The sequence below is a fragment of the Phyllostomus hastatus genome, unplaced genomic scaffold (assembly GCF_019186645.2).
Source record: "Phyllostomus hastatus isolate PE091 unplaced genomic scaffold, TTU_PhHast_1.1 phas_contig_254, whole genome shotgun sequence".
NCBI classification, from domain to species: Eukaryota; Metazoa; Chordata; class Mammalia; order Chiroptera; family Phyllostomidae; genus Phyllostomus; species Phyllostomus hastatus.
The window spans coordinates 5,692,437-5,715,645 of record NW_025333810.1 but is presented as its reverse complement, the minus strand read 5'-3'; the positions used below and the strand labels follow the sequence as shown (position 1 = coordinate 5,715,645).

At 35.8% G+C, this 23,209-nt stretch overlaps 1 protein-coding gene across 1 annotated transcript in view; it reads left to right on the top strand.

Moving 5' to 3' along the window:
• The window catches only part of PJA2 (praja ring finger ubiquitin ligase 2), a 70,166-nt gene extending 47,384 nt beyond the window's left edge, over positions 1–22,782 (top strand). Inside the window, exons 7-10 of the mRNA XM_045837970.1 lie at positions 2,883–2,994; positions 16,358–16,472; positions 16,938–17,059; positions 19,593–22,782. Coding sequence (XP_045693926.1) covers positions 2,883–2,994; positions 16,358–16,472; positions 16,938–17,059; positions 19,593–19,718 — 475 coding nt within the window. The 3' untranslated portion in view covers positions 19,719–22,782. The remainder of the gene's footprint in view (positions 1–2,882; positions 2,995–16,357; positions 16,473–16,937; positions 17,060–19,592) is intronic.
• The last annotated feature ends 427 nt before the right edge of the window (positions 22,783–23,209 follow it).

Sequence of the window (23,209 nt, the reverse complement as noted above, 5' to 3'; positions counted from 1 at the left end):
GTTCAATAGTAAAAATTTTTAAAACTCTTTGAAATTATTTCACTTACAGAAAAGTTACAAAAATAATACAAAGATTTTTAGTATATCCTTAACTAAGATTTCCTAAATGTTAACATTTGCCACATTCATGTTTTCATTCTCTTTTTTTCTTTATTTCTCTATATATTCTCTGTATTTATGGCATTTTTGACCCATTAGCAAGTAAGCTGCAAACATGATGCCTCTTTTATGCATACATACTCTAGAATGGATTTTCCAAAATTGAGATTTTCTGATCTAACACTGTAAAATTGTCAAAATCAGGAAGTTAACACTGATAAAGTACAGTTATCTAGTCTAGCAGTTTTCACCATTTTTCATCTCATGGCACACACAAATGGCTACAGTTCTGCAGCACACTAAAAAGTTTTTTTTTTGCTGATCTGACAAAAAATAGGTATAATTTTGATTCATTCACACTGAACAACTATTGTTGTATTGTTGTATTGATGTTATTTTTTTTCTTTTCTTTTTTTTTTTTTTTGAGAATATAAGGGAAAAGAGGTTAGTGCCCTGACTAAATTGTCAGGTATTGCATGTTTTAAAAATTCTTGTGGAACACCAGTTGAAAATTGCCAATCTAATCTGTAGACCTTATTCAAACATCTGTAGTTATCCAACTAAAGCTATTTAGAGAAATTTTTTTCTGTTGAATCCAGGACCACTCATTGATTGCATTTGTTTACCATCTTTCTTTAGTTTCTTTTAGTCTTTAACATTTCCTCAGTCTTTTCTTTGTCTTTCATAAACTTGATATTTTTGAAAAGTATAGGCCACTGAATTTGTAGAATGTTTCTTAAATTGAATTTGTTATGTCATGATTAGATTCAAGTTACAAATTTTTAGCAGGAACACCATAGAAGTGATCTTTTGTCTTCTCAGTTCATTTCAGAAGGTACATGATGCCAAATTGTGCCATTACTGGTTAAGGTGTTCAGGTGCTTTCTTTCAGATTGTTTCACTGTACAGATGCCATTTTTTTCATTTATAATTAATAGGTGTTGAATGGGAAGAAACTTTGAGGCTATATAACCTGTTTCTTCTCAAACTATCAAGTTTCTATTTATTCATTTTAGTATCATTAGTAATTCTTGTCTGAAGCAATTGCTACCATGGTGATTTCCAAATGAATGATACTAGAATTTTTCATTTTAGCTGATCATTCTGAAGTGACCAAATTACAACCAAATATCATGCTTTGAGTGTCGGGATTTGTTTAGTCTGGCGAATAAAATAATTATTGGGAGATAGTTGACTATTTGAAGGAGTTTTCTGCAGAAGGGAAGTGGTCATAGTTTGTGTTGCTTCAGCAAGCAGAACTAAGCACTTCACAATAAGTTTCAAACTTGTAATAGGGCTTTCCCACACTGGCACATACCACCTCAAAAAGCAATCTATTTTCCATATGTAGGGAATAGTTGTGCTATTTCTTGACTATCTATTCTGGTGCCAACTCCACTAAGCACCTGAGTGCATTTAGTTTGTTTTGTAGGTGAGTAATCAGTAAAAGTTAAAGTTTTCACATTAACTATGACTCAGTTAACTGAAGTTAAATTCCTGCCTGACTGACTCCAGGGCTCTTCTACCTCTTTGCACTACATCTCACTGCTAGATGCAGGAGGTCTGGTCTTGCAAGAGAGGTTGAACTCACTGATTCTAAGTTTTAATTCTCATTCTAAAATCTGTGATTGTATGAGAAAGTCTGATCCTTTGTACCAGATGATATCTGCTGATCTCTAGATAACTACTCAGCTATAACATATTTTTCTGTATCTCCGGGCAACAGATTTGTAATTTTAATGACAGCACAAAGGTTGACATCAAAAATATTTTGAGCTAGCTTGTGTAATGGCACGTTTCTGATTATGATATCTGATAGGAACACAGAAGTTAACAGTAGTTTGACTTTAGGTAGACTAAATAAGCTCTTTTGAGACCTTGAATTTGAGGTGATAGGAATTCATTAAGGTAATGTGCCCCACAGAAAACTAAAAAATGTAGGTCAAGAGCTCAAGAGGGCGTTTGGAATTAGGTAGAAATTTAGAAATTACCTGCAGAGAGGATAATTGAAGAAATGGACTTGAATGTAACTTCCAGTGGAGCAAATTAAAAAAGAATAGGACTGAGGACATACTTATGATTTCCAAATTTTGAAATACTATTTCTAAGACTAGAGGAAAAAGAAGAGTCTGTATATGTGTAGATGTGAAGAAAGCCATTAGTACCAGATGAAGACATACTTCTCTTCAAGAGGTTTACAATCCTTAAGTAAAAAAAGAGAGCACTTTAAAGCTAAATATTTTTCAAGCTGAATAATAGTGGAGGAGGCCTAGTGCATAGGAGAAGAGAGATTAATGAGAAAGATTTGATAAACTCAAATATTTTAAGCCCAATGTTAGCAGTACAAGGTAAGACAAGAAAAAGGCTTTCAGTAATGATGGAATTAAAATGCAGTAATTCTCTTTATCATGTTCTCACCTAAATTCAGATTGGAAACGAAAATAAACGGAAGGAGAAATATATGGAAAATAATGAGGAGGGGAAAAGTACTACCTTTATTTTAGCTATAAGCAGTCCCCAAAGTTAGAACTAGAAACATACAAAGGAAATTTTCCTATGAATTCTGTGCAGTGAGCGTGGTGCTGCCATTTGGAGAGGTAGTGGTATCTTAACTCTTTATGCATAGCATTTAACTTCATTGGGTTTTTTCTGCCCTTCACAAAATTTATGTTAAAATATTTTAAGGTTTTTAGCTTGTAGTATGTTTATTAGCTTATCAGTATGTTAATATAATTGTCTACACTATAAAGATTTCCCAAATCATGGTCATATTTTTTTTTCAGTCTGTTTGATGGCTTTGCGGATGGACTAGGAGTTGCTGAAGCTATTTCTTATGTGGATCCTCAGTTCCTCACCTACATGGCACTAGAAGAACGCTTAGCCCAGGCTATGGAGGTATTTTAGAGACTCTCATGACCATGTATAAATTGATGGGGTGCAAAATGATAAAAATTAAAGGTTTTTTTTAACTGCTCTTAAGAGAAGGGGAATGATTTTCTCATGGATTTAATAACAACTAGTGAATGCTGATTGCCATCAGTGTGTGTATATAAATTACACTTGACATCCTGCCAGTTTTCCTAAAGCTGATTCCCAGTTTTCACTACAGAAGGGAACATGTTTTGCTTGCATTTAGCATGTATACACTTTTCCTCTATTGAATTATATGGGTCTCTGAATCCAAATACTTTATACATACATACACAGGTATATTTGTGAAATGAAATTGAAGATCACTAAGAATATATTACAACACTAATCACTTTCCTTTTTTTGTTGCTCTTATGAATTATAAGTGCTATCTTGCTGCTTCACGCATTTAGAAAATTTACTCCCTCTCCTCCCTACCTACACACACACTTCAATAAATGTAGCACATTTGGTTCCTAAGTTTGTCTTGCCCTTTTTTCTCTATTTGACTAAAACACAAAAACTCATGCTTAATTGTATTTGCCTAAGGTCAAAAGCCTGAGCACTTTCACTTTGGGAAACTTCCACTTCACTAGTGGGTTTCATTATAGAAGTCTTTCTTTAAATTACTATTTCAAAAGTGGTTTCTAAAGTAAGAGAAACAGTAATAATGTGACTGAGTCAAAAGTGAGAGAACAAAAATGAGTAAGGGAACTTTCAGCGACATTATAATAACATTTTATCCTGAAATTTTCTGAGATTATGAAGTCTAGTTTAGATTCATAAGTTAGATAATAGGTAGGTAGACAGAGACAGGCACACATGCGCACACACACTTAAGTTCACGCTGCTTTGGCATCACTTTCTTAAATTTGTGTGTAACTTCCATGGAGATCATCCCTCTTGATTATGCTTTATGGTGTTCGTTCTCCAAGTGACTACACTAGGAGAAAAGTCAAAAGAACATCATCAGACAGGATACATTTAGGACTTTTCCCAGATTATTTACCTTGCCAAATTCTGACACATATGAAATAATGGCACAGCATAACTTGCATCAGATATGATATATAAAGATTAAGGATCACTAACTTCCTTGAGCTAAATAAATTCTAAGTGACCGCAATGGAATACGTCTAATTTAGGGTCTGGTTTCACAGTGCTTAAACAGTCTCTTCCATTCTTACGCTAGTAATTTATGACCTCCTACAATATGGAGATATATTTAAAAAGAAGTTTTGAGAATTAAAGTAAAATTTTGTTATTTGTTATTAATGGGAAATTTGACATTTTGATTGTCATTTTGAAAGAAGAACCAAGGAGATTGGTCATGGGAGGTCATGCTAAGTAAAGGTGTTAGCAGAACAGCAAAGACAAGAGGCAAGAAAGAACATGGTACTTACAGGGAATTTACAGTCCCCACATTATTGGCTTCTGCTCTTAGGGAACCCAGTGGCACTTTTAGTTATTGTTATCATCCGTCTTGCTTCTCATTAATAGTGTTGTGTTTCCCTTGCCCACAGCTTAACAGCCTACTGAAATCTGAATGTAACACATGTTTTACCCCTAGAGAATTGATATAGTTCTGTCTTCCTATCACTCTACAAATCTTTATTTTTCTGTGTCTGGAATGCATTTATTTATTTTGAAAAAATGAAGCTGAAATAATCATAATTTATTATTACTTTCCCTTTAGATTTAACACTAACATTAATAAACAAAAACAAATAAGACAAACTACATTTGGGGTTTTTTTTTTCCCCTCAATCATCCCTACCTCTTTTTGATATTAGTAGTTTCCATTTCTGTTATTTTTCCAATACTAGATTGATCTTTATTAGTGGCTATTGTGAAAATAGTGGCAATAAACATTTGCCTCTCAGCTGTGTCTCCAATTTGAATGAGAATAGTGCAAAATAGTTAGGATTTTTAACTGTTTGAGACAATATTGAAGCTTTTACTGGCTCCCAAACAAATTTTGGGGAAAAAGTAGGCCTTTACACATTTATATTGACACCTAAAATTTTTTAGTATAAATTCTAATAATATTGGTCACCCTATCATATCTCTGTAATAAAAATATATGTTCACAAGTTTAAATGTAAAAAATAAATATATTAAAGTTGTTAGCATTAACAAAAACAATTTTTTCCATCTAAAAATAATTTTTAAATTAATTTTGGGGGATAACATTGGTTAATAAGATTATAGGTTTTAAGCATAAAATTCTATGATCTATCACTGGCATATTGCATATATTAATTTTGATAAAGAATTATTTAAACATAAAGTAAAACTTTACTGGTAAAATACATCTCTTAATGAGATGGAGGCTTTTTTTCTTCCCAATCACTTTATGAGTGAATTTTATTTATTCCAAGAATGAGAAATAGTTCAGCATCAGTTTTATTTCTGTTTTTTTCATCTTTATGAATGTAAGCTTGAGAAGCCTTGCTCACAGAACTGAATTGATAAGGGATGGACAGAGTTGATCATAGCCTTGTGATTCAAGTCTTCTGAGATATTTGCCAGAATTACATCAATTTGACAAGTTGTTTAGATCCTCCTGCAGTTTTGTTTTGTTTTTTGGGGGGGAGGGGGAGAGGATTGAAAGCCATCTGCAAAGATTTGTTACTTAATAGAGATAAGTTTGACCCAGGTATTTCAGATTGCTTGTTTGAATGGGTAAGAAGTACACTATTATCTATAAAGTAGGGGAAAGATTAGTATGAAAAGGAATGTGAGAACAAGAGAACCAGCATGATACTTTAACTGAAGATGCTTCTTAGGCAGATCAGTTTGAGGATTATGTAAGAAAGATTACATAAGAAAGTTAATTGAAATTGTGTCTCTTAAGATTCTGCTTGCCCTTAGACTTCTTGGAAAGTCTCTATATACTTAACAGATCACCTCATGTACACTGAGGTGTATGCCTTAAGAAGGTAATCCACGAGGTAAGGCATGGGCCTTACGAGTTAGGTTCATTTAGGCTCTGTGACCTTGAACAGTTCACTTAACCTCTTTAAACATCTGGTCCTTGCCTACAAAATGGGAATAAAAAATTACTTCATGGATTATTGTGAGACTGTGTTTAAACCTTAGCAAACTACCTGATACACTGGGTAAGTTCTTAGTAAATGACTGTATTCAAAATACATTCAAATCAGTAGCCATCCAAATGGTAGTCATCTATCATATCTGCATTTAGTGGTCATTCAAAATCAATATTAAATCACTTGTTATAAGTCTTTACTCTTTAAAAACTAAATCTGTTATATTCTTTAGAAACTAAATTTTATGCTGACAAAGGAGTGTTACTTTAAACCTAGATATAGTCCATTTAGGTTATTTAAACTATTTAGTTATCCTCTAATACTTGGACTAACTTTTGAAAGTATTTTCTGCTTCCTAGGTGTAGATAGATTCTTAGATCTTAACAGATTTTCATAGCAGTGGCGATAATATGGTTTCTTTTACTCTTGTTGATTATAAGGGATACCAGATCACCTTAAATGTACATCAGTACCAAGGCATTAATAATTTTTACATATATGAAATTCCAGGTATTTATTATTAGCACTGCAAATGTGTAGATAATCACTAAAAAGGAATAATGAACCCATTGACTAATATGTATCAAAGCATAGTTAGCCTAGAATCACCTTCCCAAATAGAACTTGGTATAATTAGTACCCATTCTTTTTGTTTGCAGCGTAGAGCAGTTCTTACAGAGTCTGGAGTGGAGAAGTACATAAAGAATTGAAGGATATTATGATTATAGTTTCCTGAGAGGGAGGGAGCAAATAACAGGCTCTTTCCATTTTCTGTCTCTTGATAGGAAAGTTTACTACAAAGAATCACTAACTATTATAGGGAATTAGAGTAATAAGGGATTGCTTAGCAAGGAATAAAGATAATTCTAAAGAATACAGAAAACTCATATATAAGGAACAGCCAGCACCTGTAGAGTGACAATCACTTAAGGGAGGGTCACCGCTCCACTCCAGGGCTGGGATCCAGACCTTGGTGGAGATGGCACAGCTGTGGCTTAGTGAGTGGCAGAGAAGTCACTGTGGTGCTGTGCTGGCAGAACTTGCTGGAAATCAGCCCTGTAGGGTGCCAGGGAAAGCTATTCATAGGGAGATGTCTAACTGGAAGCACTCTGCTGCAGAACTGGCCAAGGGCGATGCTGGAGGAATCTGCTTGCCTCTGTGTGCATCCCACGAGCTAGACAGCGGAGCAGCTGTGCACGTTGCAGGAGTCTGGTGCTGGAAAAAGCCACAGAAGCCTCCCAGGCAGGCACACTGGGATCAGAAACAAAGCCCTTTTCCTCTTAGAGTGTCTCCTTAGTGTCCTCTGTACACAAGCTTAACAGCATGATAGATGTCAGAAAGGAAAATATTTAAATGGCCCAAATCCATTTTCACAGAGCTGACAAAAGTAGTGAATTTGGATCAGAGGATCATAATGGACAGCTGGAACAGTCATCCCTTTCACTACTTGGATTCCATATACACCTTTCTATACACATTTGAACTCCCATCCAGCAACAATGCAACTGTGTTTCTACCTCACAAAATATAGCTATTCTTACAAATGAAGGTTTCACCCTTTCCCCAAAATGAACAGATGAACGGTCCCAAGAATCATTGTATCAATCACTGGCAGTAATAATTATTCCATGAATTCAGTTAGTCATACTAAATATTCTTTTTATGAAGATTAAATTATAGAGATAACTGCTATATGAAATAAAAACAATCAGGAGAGAGTTAAAGAATATAGCAGATACAAATAAATACATGTAACAAGCAAACAGAAAATATGCAAAGCTACTACTTGTTTCTGTATTTGGTCCCAGACTCTAATTGGTAGCTACAGTTTCCTTCTGTCATAACCCGTTCAATATTTCCCCTGGCTTCAGCAAGAATCTTAGCTGGTTAGGGTTCTTTAGTTGCTGAAGTGACCCAAATATGCATTCCTGAAGATTCCATATCCTTAGTTATCCTGCCCTTTTGGGCTGCTGTAGTTTTCTGGTAACTTTACTGTAGGGCATAGAAGCACTAGTACCCTCCAAATGAAATCACCACAGAATTTTCAGGTAGAGAAGACCAGCCAGTGCAGGGTAGCCTCCTTCTACTTGTGAAAGGAGGCTCCAGAACTTGAGGATTCAAAGTATAATTGACCCTTGAACAACATGGGTGTGAACTTATATGGAGATCTTTTTTGTTCATAAATAGATGAAATAAACTACAGTATTGATAAATACAGTACAGTACTGTAAATGAATTCTCATGAATTTTTAAATAACATTTTCTTTTTTTCTAGCTTTATTGTAAGAGTACAGCATACGAGTATAATACATATATTGGGTTGGCCAAAATGTTCATTTGGTTTTCCCATAAGATGACTCTAATAGCACTAAGCTGTCTTTAACTTCATTTGAAACAATTTTGTTCGATTCTGTTGTGACAGCTGTCATATTAGCATGCATTTAAAAAAAAATCAAAATTGGTGAGTTTTGGTTTAGCCATTTTAATATGGGCAATGGAAGAAAATATGCAACACTTTCAGCGTATTATGCTTTATTATTTCAAGAAAGGTAAAAACATAACTGAAATGCAAAAAAAGATTTGTGCAGGATATGGAGAAGGTGCTGTGATGTACTGAACATGTCGAAAGTGGTTTGCAAAGTTTTGTGTTGGAGATTTCTTATGGGATGATGCTCCATGGTTAGGTAAACCATTTTGAAGTTGTTAGCAATCAAATTAAGACATTAATTGAGAATAATCAATGTTATACCATGCGGGAGATAGCCCACATACTCAAAAATATCCAAATCAATTAAGTTTTTGGTGAAAATGAAAAATGTGTCTTTTTCTATGGAAAAAACAAAACATTTTTTGGTTGACACAGTAATGGACAGAATATGTGTTAATCAACTCTGTGTTGCCAGTAAGGCTTCCAGTCCACAGTTGACTATTAGTAGTTAACTTTCGGGAGGAGGGTCAAAAGTTATACCTGGATTTTTTTACTGCCCCCCAGGGGTCAGTTCCTGTATTGTTCAAGTGTCAACTGTAGTCAGTTTCAGATGAGTACAACTAATTGTCCCCATTCTTACTAAATTCCAGAATTCTGTTCTTTAACTTATCAGTGATAAAGCTTGAAAAACTTGACAAGACTGAGAATTAAGTTCTAATTTTAATTCAGCAGTTTACCATTAAATTTTATGTCTGCTTTTCAGAAATGAGGGATTTTATTAAGGCTGTCATGAACACACTCTGGTTCACATGCTGTGCTTCACTCTTAGGGTTAATGGGCCTGAGTTTGTCATTTTTTTCTTTGCAAGTGTTGAAGGGTACTCCAAAGATCCATCTCACAGAGCAGTTTTTATAGCCGTCATTACTCCAGTAAGGTCAAGTATAGCAGCCAGCCACCTAGGCGCCGAAGACACATGCTATAGTTGGTATTCATTGCCGTCAAGCACAGTGATAGTTTGATTAATTGTGATTCCACCTCAGGCCATGGATTGATAGCATCCCTTTCCTATTGGCAAGGAGCTCAGCACTGAGCTCAAGCCCAAAGGCCTAACCAAATCAATCCTCATAACCCATTCTTCCTTCATGGGACCATGCTCATAACCAATCCTGTATAAATCTGTGCTCAATCCTAAGAGAGAAAACAATAGTTTGAACAGAGTAAGTTTAATATAAAAATGATCAACTGTAATAGGAGATTAGGAGGGATTATATATAGGTAAACTCTAAAGGATATAGAAATAGCAGATTAAGAATTTCCTTAGGACTGAGATAGAGCAGCCCATCGTCCCACCCCCTTGAGCTGAGCTCCAGACTGTATTGGGGAGGACACAGCCATGGCTCTTAAAGAAGTGTGTGGGCAGCTATTCTGTGCTTAAAGAAGTGGAGTGCTGGAGAAACTGTTCGTAGGGAGGTGTCTAACTGGATGCACTGTGCAGCAAAACCACCCAAGGTGGTTGCCAGGGGAAGCTGCAGCTGTCAGGCCCCAGAGAAACTGCATGTGAAACTGAAGGGGCTATTTGCACTAGATGAGCCTGGTGCTGGAAAAGCCATCTGTGCTGTAAGGCCCACAGTAGGAAGACCTCAGTACTGCAGGGGCCTTCCCAACAAGCCCACCAGAACCAAGACGCAAAGCCTTTTTTTCCCTATGATTGTCTGTTCAGTCTCCTCTACTAAACAAAGCCTAAGATCATGCTAAGTGACAAAGGAAAAATATTTAAAAGGCCCAATCTGTTTTCAGAGAGCAGAAGTGGAAGGTACGTTTGTAGCTAAGAGGCAAAATAATTCAGTTACCAGCACACTAATTTTCTTATTGCAATATCTTTCTGCAAATCCAGGGTCAAATTTGGTGTTTAGTATTATTAACTATATTTATTAACTCTCATTGATGAACCTTTTTTTGCTTTCTTTTTTCAGTCTGAGTTTCTTTTGGCCTTGGCCCTATCCTCTATTGTAAGTCATCTCAAATTTGTTTTGGAAACACATGAGTCATTGCTAAAATATCTAGGCTAGATCCTGAGTATACGAAAGATTATGTTTGCCCCCTATGAGAACACAATGTTAACTGTCAGGCAGAATCATCTTTCTATCTGAAGACCCAGTTAGTTTGTTGATTTTTGTTGTGGTAATATACACATAACATAAAGTCTACCATTATAGCCGTTTTTAAGTATGCAGTTAAGTGGCACTAAGTATATTATAAATGATAACTCCCCATTTCCTCGTTTCCCTGGCCCATGGCAACCATCATTCCACTTTCTCTGAATTTTGCTACTTGAGGTACCTCAGTTACGTGCAATCCTACAGTATCTATCCTGTGACTGACTTCTTTCATGATGCCTTCAAGGCTCATTCATGTTGTGGCATATGTCAGAATTTCCTTCATTTTCAAGGCTGAATTATATTCCATTGTTCATATTTACACCACATTTTTCAACTTTATTGAGATATAATTGACATATGTAAGTTTAAGGTATGCACGTGTTGATATGATGAACTTACGAAGTCATCATCACAGTAGGATTGGTTCACAGCTTCACCACCTCACATAGTTACCATTTCTTTTGATGAGAACATGTAAGGTTTACCTTTTAGCAATTTTCAAGTATGTAATACACTACTGTTAACCATGATCCCACTCTATGCAACAGATACCTTAACCTATCCATTTTGTAACTGGAAGTTTGTGCCCTTTAATCAATATCTCCCCATTGTCCTACTCTCCAGCTCCCATAACCACCATTCTACTCTCTCTTTCTATGAGGTCAGCTCTTTTAGACTCCACATATAATGTATATCATGTGCTGTTTTTATTTCTCTGTCTGACTGACTTTGCTTAGCAAAATGCCCTCAAGGTCTATCCATTTTGTCACAATGGCAGGATTTCCTTCGTTCTCATGACTGAATAGTATTTCATTGTGTATATATACCACATCATTTAATCCATTATCATTGATGGACGCTTGGGTTGTTTCCATATCTTGGCTATTGTGAATAATGCACCAGTGAATGTGCAAGTGCAGATATCTCTTCCAGATCCTTATTTTATTTCCTTTAGATACATACTCAGAAGTGGAATTGAGTGATAGTTCTATTTTCTACATTTCAAGGAACTTACATAGTTTCCTAAGGTGGTCGTACCATTTTACATTCTTAGCAACAGTGCACAAGGGTTTCTGTATCTCCACAGCTTTATCAACACATGATTGTCTTTTTGGTGATAGCTACTCTGACAAGTTTGAGGTGATATCTCATCGTGGTTTTTCTTTGCATTTCTCTGATGATTAGTGATGTTGAACCACTTTTCATGTACTTGTTAGTTACCAGTTTGTCTTGGCAAAATGTTCAGTTCCTCTGCCCGTTTTTTAATCAGATGTTTTCTTGTTGTTGAGTTTTATGACTTTCTTACATGTTTTGAATGTTAACCCCTTATCAGATAATATAATTTTCAAATCTTCTTGCCCATTTTGTAACTGGGCTTTTCATTTTGTTGATTGTTTCCTTTGCTGTGTATAGCTTTTTGATTTGATGTAGTCACTTACTTATTTTTGCTTTTGTTGTCATAGCCAGAAAATCATTGCCAAGACCAAAGTCAAGGAACTTCCCCCCAATGTTTTTTTTCTAGCAGTTTTATGGTTTCAGGTCTATGTTTAAATATTTGATCCATTTTGAGTTAATATTTCTGAGTGGTATAATGTAAGGGTCCAGTTTCATTCACATGGTGATCCTTCTGCATGTGATTATCTGGTTTTCCAAGCACTGTTTATTGAAGGAATTATTCTTCCCTCATTGAATATTTCTGACCCCCTTGTCAAATATTAATTGTCTCTATATGCCAGGGTTTACTCCTGGGTTCTTGATTCTGTTCCATTGAGCTCTGTGTCCATTTTTATGCCATTACAATCCTGTTTTGATTACTATAATTGTGTAGCATATTTTGAAATCAGGGGTTGTGATGCCTCCAGCTTTCATATTCTTTGCTTTTGCTATATCAGGGGTTTTTGAGATGACATACAAATTTTAGTGTTGTTTTTTCCATTTCTTTGGAAAAATGCTATTGGAATCACATTAAATCTCTCAGTTACTTTGGGTAGTATGGACATTTTAACAGTATTAATTCTTCCAATCCATGAAAATTTGATACCTTTCCATTATTTGTGTCTTCAGTTTCTTTCATCATAGTCACATACTTTCCAATCGACAGGTTTTTCACCTCTTTGGTTAAGTGTATTCCTAAGTACTTTATTGTCTTCAATACTGATGTAAATGGGATTGTTTCCTTTATTTTTCAAAAATTTCATTGTAATATATAGAAATACAACTGATTTCTTTATGTTGCTTTTGAATTCTGCAACTTCACTGAATTTATTGATTAGTTCTAACAGGTTTGTTTTTTTGTGTGGAGTCTGTAGGATTTTCTATAAATAAGATTGTATCTCCAAACTATTTTACTCACTTCTTTCCAATTTGGATGCCTTTTTAATTTCTTTTTCTTGCCTGATTGCCCTGGCTGGGACTTCTAGTACTGCGCTGAATTGGAGTGGTGAGAGCTGGCATGCTTGTCTTGTTCTTGATGTTAAAGGAAAAGCTTTCCATCTTTCACTGTGGATTATAATGTTAGCTGTGGGTTTGTTGTATGTTTATGCCTTTATTATGTTGAGGTAATCTGCTTTTATACCCAGTCTTTTGAGAGTTTTTATCATGAAAGAATGCTATGTTTTGTCAGTTGGTTTTCCTCCATTTGTTGAGATGGTCATAAAATTTTTTAGCTTTAATTCTGTAAATGTGGTGTACTGTCCTTGCATCCCAGACATAAATCCCAGTTGATTGTGGTGTATGATGCTTTAACTGTTCTGTTGATTTGTTTGCTAGTATTTTGTTGAGAATTTTGCATTTATGTTTGTCATGGTTTTTGGGCTATAGTTTTATTTTCTTGTAGTGTCCTAATCTGACATTGGTGTCAGGGTAATGCTGGCCTCATGAAATGGGTTTGAGGGTGTTTGTTTCCTCCTTTTCCTTTTTTTTAAAAGACCTGCAGAAGGATTGGCATTAATTCCTCCATGATCGATAGAATTTCCCAGGGGTATCTTCTGATCCTTGATTTTTCTTTGTTGGAAGAGCTTTGATTATTGATTCAATTTTCTTGTTCAGATTTTCTGTTTCTTCATTATTCATTCTTGGTAAGTTGTATGTTTCTAGGAATTTACCCACTTCTAGGTTATTCAATTTGCACATAATTGTTCTTAACTCTACTATGATCATTTGTACTTCTGGGCATCAGGTGTAATGTCTCCTTTTCCATTTCATTTTATTCCTTGAATCTTCTCTTTTTTTCTTTGTCTAGTGAAAGCTTTGTCAATTTTGTTTATCCTTCAAAAAAACCAGCTCTTAGTTTTGTTGTCGCTTTCTGTTGTTACTCTGGTGTGTACTTCACTTATTTCTGCTCAGACTTTTATTATTTCCCTTTTTTCTGCAACTTTTTGGTTTAGTTCTTTTTTTAGTCTTTGAGGTGTAAAGTTGTTTATTTGAGATTTCTCTCTTATTAATGTAGGTGTTTATTGTTACAATCTCAGAATCACTTTTCATCTCATAAGTTTTGGCATGTTGTGACTCAGTGGTTGTTCAGGGATATGTTATTTAATTTTCACATATTTGTGAATTTTCCAGATTCTTCCTGTAACTGATTTTTTGGTTTCTTACCATTTTTATCAGAAAAGGTAGTTGGTATGATTTTAGTCTTCTTAAATTTGCCAAGACTTGTTTTATGACCTATTCTATGATCTCTCCTGGTGAATGTACCATGTGCACTTGAGAAGAATATGTATTCTGGTGCTGTTTTATGCAGTGTTCTTATATGTCTGTTAGGTTTATTTTATCTAAAGTATAGTTCAAATCCAGTGTTTCCTTTACGATTTTCTGCCTGGATGATCTAACCACTATAGAAAGTGAGGTAAAAGTCCTATACTATTATTATTTTGTGGCCTAATCTTACCTCATACCTGTGTGTTTGTTTGTTTGTTTGTTTGTTTTTTAGAGAGAGGAGAAAGAAGGGAGAGAGAAAGAGGGGGAGCAAAACATGTGTGGTTGCTTCTCACGTATCCCCCACTGCAGACTGGCCCGCAACCCAGGCATGGCCCTGACTAGGGATGGAACTGTCAACCCTTTGGTTTACAAGCTTGCGCTCAGTCCACTGAGCCACACCAGCTAGAGCCAGATCTGGGTTTTGTTTTGTTTGGGGGTTTTTTTGCCTAATATATTTAGGTGCTCTGATGTTGAGTGCATTTTTATTAATGATTGTTATAGCCTCTTGATGAGTTAACCCTTTATCACTATAACCTTCTTTGTCTCCTGTTACAATTTCTTGCTTAATGTTTATGTTGTCTGATGTTGGTATAGTTATTCCTGCCCTCTTTGGTTTCCACTTGCATAAAACATCTGTTTTCATCCCTCCATTCTGACCCTATATGTGGCCCTAAAGTTGAAGTGATTCTCTTGCAGGCAGTATGATAGTTGGGTCTTCTCTCTTTATTCATCCAGTCACTCTATGCCTTCTGATTGGATAATTTAGTCCATTTACATTTGGAGTAATTTTCAATATATAAGGAATTAATAAGGCTATGACATTCATTGTTGTCTGGCTATAGTTTCCTTGTTTCTTTCTCCCTCTCTCGTTACTTTCTTTTATGACTTGATTATTTTCCATAGTGGTATTTTTTATTTCCTCCTCTTATTCTTTTGTGAATCTGATGTAGATTTTTGCTTTGTAGTTACCATGAGACTCACATGAAAACACCCTAACAGTTTGTGCTATACTGATAACAATTTCTGTTACATACAAAAGCTCTACATACAAAAAGCTTTTACTTCCCCTTTAATATTTTCGATATCACAATTTATCTTTTATGTTGTATATTCTTTAACAAATTATTGTAGCTATAGTTATTTATTAAAATACTCTTGCCCTTTAGCTTCCATATTTGAGTAAAGTCACACCATCATATTACAGTATCAGAGTATTCTGAATTTAACCATATACTTACCTTTACCACCCACATTTGTTTTTCTGATCATCTGTCAATGGATACTTGGGTGGTTTCCACCCTTTGGGACTTGTATATATGAGTCCTGCTTGAAGTTCTAACCTAATTGTATCCAGAGTGTTAATCATTTCCACAGAAAGATGAGGGTGATTCGTACTAGATGATCATGTGATATAATGTTCTTTCCTTCCTTTTAAAGTAGTAACTTCATACAGATTTTGAACCCCTAAATAAAGGTCACAACCCAGATAACATAGTAATACTAGTGAGCTAGTAACGTAGGTGATAGTAGTAGATATTGCTGCTCAGCAATGCATTCTATGGTTCCATACCTTGAACATCTGTAGCTGTGGCCACATTTTATCAAAATGTAACCCTGGCCACATTTTATGTTTCATGAATTCAACCTATACAAAATGTTTACATTCTTTATAGTATTGATTACATTAGGAACTGATAAGGTGGATGAGGTAACCACTCCTCTGGAAATGTAAATAGGATGGGCAAGTAGATGGTTATTGAGACAGTAGGTTTTTGTTATACTTACTGAAAAGTAGAGCTGTTTTTTTGGTATGTTTTTCATGTTTTGGTTTGATGATGGTGATGATAATTTCTTTTGAAAGAAGGCAAAAGGGGCAGGGAACTGATGCAAAAGAAGCTAATAGGAAGAGGCTAATGGTTGATAGATTTTGGAAGATAACCTTAAAGAAGTGTTTTACATTACTATTTTAAAGTGCTTTCTAACAAAGAATGGTGACTTTTATTTCTCAGACTGCCTTGGCCCATTTAGAGTCTCTTGCAGTCGATGTCGAGGTGGCCAATCCACCAGCAAGTAAGGAGAGCATTGATGGTCTTCCAGAGACACTTGTTCTTGAAGACCACACTGGTAAGGACAAAGCCGTCTGTGGCCGTGGAGGGCACATTGCATGTTTAAGTCTGTGATCAATGCACCGAGAAGAGAAAATACTGTTCCAAACTTTCATTAGATTTTCTGTGAAGCTAGAGTCTGACAAGCTTTTGCCTACTGGAAGAATATTTTTAATTTATTGCATGATGGGCTGGGACAGATGTTCCTTAGTCAACTTTGGCTATCCATAGTAAACATTGCTTTTGTTTACTAGTAAACATGGCTTTTGCTTTTGTTTACATAGTAAACATTGCTACAAAAGCTACAAAAGCAATGTTTACTAAATTTCAAATTGTCATATAGTAGAAAGGTGTTTGCCAATTTATTGATCAAAGTCTGGTTCATCTGTCTTTCACAGGTATCATCTGTGACTTCATATGTTCATTTCCAATTACATTAACATTGAGTTTGTTGGGTTAACATAATCAAATTACTTGTTTGCAGCCATTGGTCAGGAGCAGTGCTGCCCAATCTGTTGCAGTGAGTACATTAAGGACGACATAGCGACAGAGCTGCCCTGCCACCATTTCTTCCACAAACCCTGTGTCTCAATTTGGCTACAGAAGGTGAGTTGCAGATTCACTTCTTTTAAGTTAATATTTTAATAATTTCTCCTATGAGTTAATGATGGTAGTAAGGTCTTTGAAGCCTGTTTAATTTAACTACATGCTTATAGTACTTTGGAGTTCAGTTTTATTCAATTTAATTAAAAGTTGGTTACCTTTTAATAACTACTAATTAGTGATAATATTAAACTATTTTACTAACATTGTCTAAGAAACAATATAGACAATACTATTTAATAGACTTAACCATATCCCAGAAATTTGGTGTTTTCAAAAGTATCTCAAGAAAAGAAGTTTTTGGCACTATTCAGAGTACTGTAACACTATACTGATATTCTGCTGATGGGTCAGCGTCTCTGAAAATGTATAGGGAAAATTTTTAATAACCACCAACTATCTTCTATGCAGATTTTCATATACTGCCCTTACATATTTATCCCAAATTTTAAAGTATATTTGAATTACATATTTTTAAAAAAAGACTTTTACCTAAATCTTTGTTAACTGTATTTTTTGCATAAAGGATATTTACATGCAGTTCAGTGGAAATTCCCAATTCACTCTCCTGGCTAATTTATGCAGGCATATAACTCCCTCTGTGCCCTACAACCACTCCTTCCCTGCCCCTTCCTTTTCTTTCTCCCCTCTTCTTCCTCTCTTCTTTCCTTTCTCTTTCTTTGCTGTTGCTCCTCTTCTGCTACTACATCATCTTTGCCAAAATCCTGAATCTACTTAAAATTTCTAAAATCCAATGCAGAAATCTTCACCAGTCTTTTGCAAATTCTAAAATTTCTGCCTTGGCTTTTAAGGCCTCCTGTGACTGAGCCCCAAGCCCGTCTCTTCAGATTGACTTCTGCACCTTTGCTCATGTTTGCTTGGCCTGGTGTGGTCTTCCCCTGTGCCTGTAAGGTTAGGTGGTCCTGCTTAAATTCCCTGCCTTTTATTCTTAATATTCTTTCTCTTTAAACTTCTGCAAGAGCATCAACACCTTAATAAGGATCTCTAGTGTATTGTGTGCCTGCAAGTGTGTCAGGCACTGCTAGATGATTCACGTGTATTTTCCCATTTATTTCTCATAGCAACTCTGGGACATACAGGGTGGGACAAATATAGGTTTACAGTTGTGAGTATGTGAAACAGAGTTTATTCTTGTATTATTTATGAATTATTATTATGTTATGGTCCATGTCAGCAACTATAAACCTACTTTTTTAAAAAAGGGTGTCTACTTTCACCACTTTTTTTAAAAAGATTTTATTTATTTAGAGAGAGGGAGAGAGGGAAAAAAAGAGAGGGAGAGAAACATCATTGTGTGGTTGCCTCTCACATGGCCCCCACTGGGGACCTGACCCACAACGAATGTGCCCTGACTGGGAATCAAACCGGTGACCCTTTGGTTCACAGCCCATGCTCAATCCACTGAGCCACACCAGCCAGGGCATTAAACCTACTTTTGCCCCACCCTGTATTGGTATCTTTATTCTCATTTTCCAGTGATTGCTACTTGTACAAAATTACCCAGCTAGTATGTGCTTAGTGGAGAACACACCTCTATTGATACTAAAATGTTGCTATTAGGGCCCAGTCTGTATGGCAAGTACCTAGTAAATGTTTGTGGAATTAAGTTCTTGAGTTACAAACATTGTGCATGTTGTGCAGTCATCAGTTGTCACTCACTGACTTTGCTGTGACACATGGTGGTGATATCTGTAGTCTCTTTCCTGTCAGGAAACAGCTCAGTGTGGGGCCTTTCCTCTAGGGAGAAAGTTCCCAAGATACAAATCTTTGTAACAGCACGATTCCTTCAGCCTGTTTCCTATCAGACTTGTGAAAGAATAATCTATCACCAGGTGGCATATCTCTAGAATCTTTTGTTCTTAAAATGTTGTACTCCCAGTATAACTGCTTCCCCTGTCCCACCCTCCCTGCCAGGTCTGTGGTTGATTTGCTTTATCATTTAGAAAGCAACTGAATTTCTGTATCTCTTTGAAAAAGAATTACATAGCCTACAAAGAAGGTCTGAGATCCATCTGCTTTGACATGTCTGTGTATACCAAAGTGAGGCTTCAGCGTATATATGAGGAAGGTTCTAGAGGATGATTTGGTATAATAGATACATGAATTAATTATGAGATCTGTGTTTTCTCTAATATATGCATCATAGATTAAATAAGAATAATCAGTTCAGTTGAGGACATGCGGATGACGCCTTGTGTACTCTCTACAGCAGCACCAGTGCAAGCATGGTGTGTGATAGAGTCTCAATTAATACTCACTAAATGAAAGATGAATGATCTGAAAGCCTCAGACATGATCATGAGACTCCTTTTACCCTCAAAGAAATTAGTGTCTGATTGGAATGAAAAGGAAATAGCATCAAAATGCTGCCTCTCTGTATTGTGTAGGTTTAAAGCTGATTTGGTTCTTAAGTCGTTTTTTTTTAGGATAAGGATACTGTTTTGTCTTTCTTAAAATACTTGTGTGGCAGTTAAGATCTTTCCATTGGCCATGAACTTGCTTTTTCTCCCTCCAGTCAGGAACATGCCCTGTATGCCGCCGTCATTTCCCACCTGCAGTGATCGAAGCATCTGCAGCTGCTTCCTCTGAGCCTGATCGCGATGCCCCGCCTTCAAATGACAGTACTGCGGAAGCTCCTTAAACCTTAACACTTGAATGAGATCAGTCTATCAAAGTAAATCTGCAAATTCCTTCTAAACCTGATGTGCAAATAATTATATATAAATACATTTAAATGCTATATATAGTCTATGCCATAGTTTAGAAAGAAAATATTGACCTTTCTAAACTAAAATTAGGTTTGCAGAAAGTACTAACATTTTCAAGCTGAATGTTGAAGCAGAACACCTTTTTTTTTTAGTCGAAGATGTCGATATTAATTGTAAAAGTCGAGCGTACCACACAACTGTCTCCAGAGCAGTAGCTGTCTGTGTGGCACACCTCACTGGTCTTGTCTGGAGGACTGACCAGTCTGGGTTATGACTGAGCTCTCCTGTCTGCGTCAAATGTGAGGACTACCATCACAACAGTAGTAAACTTTGGTTTCATTGGAAATAAAAAAGAATTCTAAAGCATGCTTTTTCATTGGTCCCTTTGCTTTTGCTACATCAAAACCTCTCGGTTTGTAATACTGAGTGGTTTTTTAGGAAGGTGTCTGTTCTTCATCTTTGTTTAAAATTGGGACTTTTTAAGAATGCCAAACAAAGGCTGAAATTTTGGCTAGAGAATCACAAAATTTCAAAATCTTAAATGTAATCCCCTGTAAATGGTTAGGTAGTAAAATAAATTATTTTCTTTAAATGTTGGATGTGCTCAAGTCAGCTGAGGAAAGCATAGGACCAGTCTGGTGCTCAGTGCTGGGCACAGCAAGGTGAACTGGGCACAGAAGACGTTCTTTCTACTTGGTTAAAATTATACTGGAGGGTCCAGAACACTCATGGCATATTTGTTTAATAACTATTGGGTATCGTTAAGGTAACTTTTGTTCTGAAATTACTCGGAAAGTCTGAAAACATGCATAAAGTATTTTTTACCACTCATTCTGTTGTATCCTAAAGGAAAATCTGAATCTTCTGTTAACTGTTCTGACTTGTATAAAGCTTAAAATTGATTGGGTATAGCACAGATTTGGCCATACCTTTTTACAACATATCTAAACTTATTGTGTTATAATTTATTTCTTTAACATATTCCTGAACAAAGATTATTTATATTGCAATATCAGTATTTGTTTCTTTACACTAATTTATTTTGGTAAAATTATTCACCTGGAACTAAAATAAAAATAGGTAGTTTCAAATTAAGCCAAATTAAACCATGGGTGAAAAGGGAATAGCTTATATGATTGCCTAGTGACTGTGAACAGAGCTGAACCTGTAACACAGTTCCCTTCTTATATTGGTTTAAAAGAGAAAAGATCTTGACCTTAGATTTACTCTCTAAAAGAGGTCTGTTCAAAAGCTTCTGCGAGACTAAGGAAGTCCACTTTCCTTATTCTTTTTTGTGTGAAATTGACCTATAAGGTCACCTCTGTAATTGCATAATGCTGCACTAAGATTGCACAGCTTTCTGTTTAGCTGATCACACCCAGTAGGCAATTATGTATAAAAATGGACATGATAGTTAACTTACAGATATGATTTGATATCATCAAACACCAGAGAATGATGGCTGTTAGAATACGACATTTGAGCAAGTGAAACGGTAAAGCACATAGTGAGTGTACATCCATTCAAGCAGTACACTGACAATTTAGTTTGGACATGTACAAGGGACATGTGGCTTCCTAAATACAAAATGACATTCTATTTGTGTGATTTCTCTGAGTGTTTATATTCCATCTGTTTTCTTTATTCTTAAAAATAAATGAATTTTCACTGTTGGCACATTTGAAGCTTAAATATAAGGAACATAACACTTGCATTCTAATTTTTGCATATATTGTAAATGTGTCTGGTATTTACAGCAAAATACTGTGTATCCTTTTATGAGTAAAACAAAACTGAACATTGCATGCATGTAATGTGGTGACTTTGTAATTTAGGGGTTCTTTGGGGCTTCTGTGACTTCGGAAATGCTTACATTCAAGCCTTAATGTTGCATTAGCTAGCATGTTTTCCTTCTGATGTATATAGTCTCCATTGTATAAACTAACCTTTGCTTGTTTTCTACTCTGTGATCTTCCCGTACCATGTTTCATTGATGATCAGTTAGTGTCAAAGAGTCAAACCAGACTAAAATTAATTCTCATCTGTGTATTGTGAAAATTTGTGGCTAGTATGATTTTGTTTATTTTTTTGGTTTACAGAAATTTGTGACTAGTGTGTTTTTTGTTGTTCCCTTTAAGTAATATTGAGCGGTTGTGACACTTCCTGGTCGAACTGACATCACTCCAGATTTCCCTGTAATGAGCCACACATTATATTTAGGCAGTATTAAGGGACCTTGGTTTTCTTCTCCTGAATAGCAGCTGTCCCAAAGAAAACATTTCTTCTTTGCCTGTTCAGATTTAGCTGTTACCTGCCACTTGTTAAGAGGCTTTAGTTCCAAACTCAACCAGTAGTGTTGAGAGCTGAACTTAAGGCAGCTGCTGCACTTTTTGCTTTCCATCTGTTTCTGTCCTTCGTTCTTGGCTCCCTGTTGTCTATAAACAGCTGCTATGGAGGAGAAAAGTTGAATAAGAGTTGGCATATATAATATTTTTAAAAGAAAATGGAGGTTTTAGGGTTTGCATTGTAACAAGCTCATAAAAGCTGAGGTTGACAAGTTCAGACACCAAAATATTGTTTGATCAGATCTTTGATCCTTTTGAAAAAGTTAAGACTATATGAAGGTAAATTAGAAATAAGTATAAATAGTAATAATTAAAATGTTATTTCCCTCATTTCTCTCTTATATGTTAAGTGACTTGACCTAATAATTTTATTTTTTTAAACATTTTCTTCTTTTTTGTAATATGAATGCTGATATTTAAACCTAGACCCATGTGGTTTTCTTTTGTGTTTCTTCATTGTTTATCTCTAAGCTAACTAACTCTAAAGATTAATTTGTGATCTGGATTTATATATAAGCTGTTAAATATATATGAACTGTTAAAATGGAATGCAAGTTTTTCAAAAGCCCAGGTCTAAATGTAATGATTGGTTTATCGTTCTACAGTCTATCATTTTCTGTGTAAATCATAAATAATAAACAGGATATACTCAGTGGTCATTTCTAATATTTAATTGTACAGTCGCATCACTTCTATTCTGTAGCCCCTGGAGGATTTAGCATTAATGGCAAAGAATAAAGCTGTTGAGGAAGTCTGAACCAGACTCCAGAGCTCATGGTGTTATAGTCCTTGAACCGAGATCTGAGAAGTCCGGACAGGGAACCCAGCTGTGTGGAGGTGGTTGATGGACTTCCTTCTGTGAGGCCTCCTGTGGAGCAGGCCCTGCTGTCCCCCGCCCCGCCATCACAGCAGTCCCATGTGCTCGGCGGGGTCCGGCATGCGCACTAACTTCGGACTGCCAGAGCCCTCCCAGTTCGGGGTGGGTGTCCACCTCACCTCAGTCGCTTCCCCAAATCAGGTATGGCAGTGTTATCAAAACTACCCAAAATGCTTCCTCCTGATTTCCAAGGGGTTCAAAA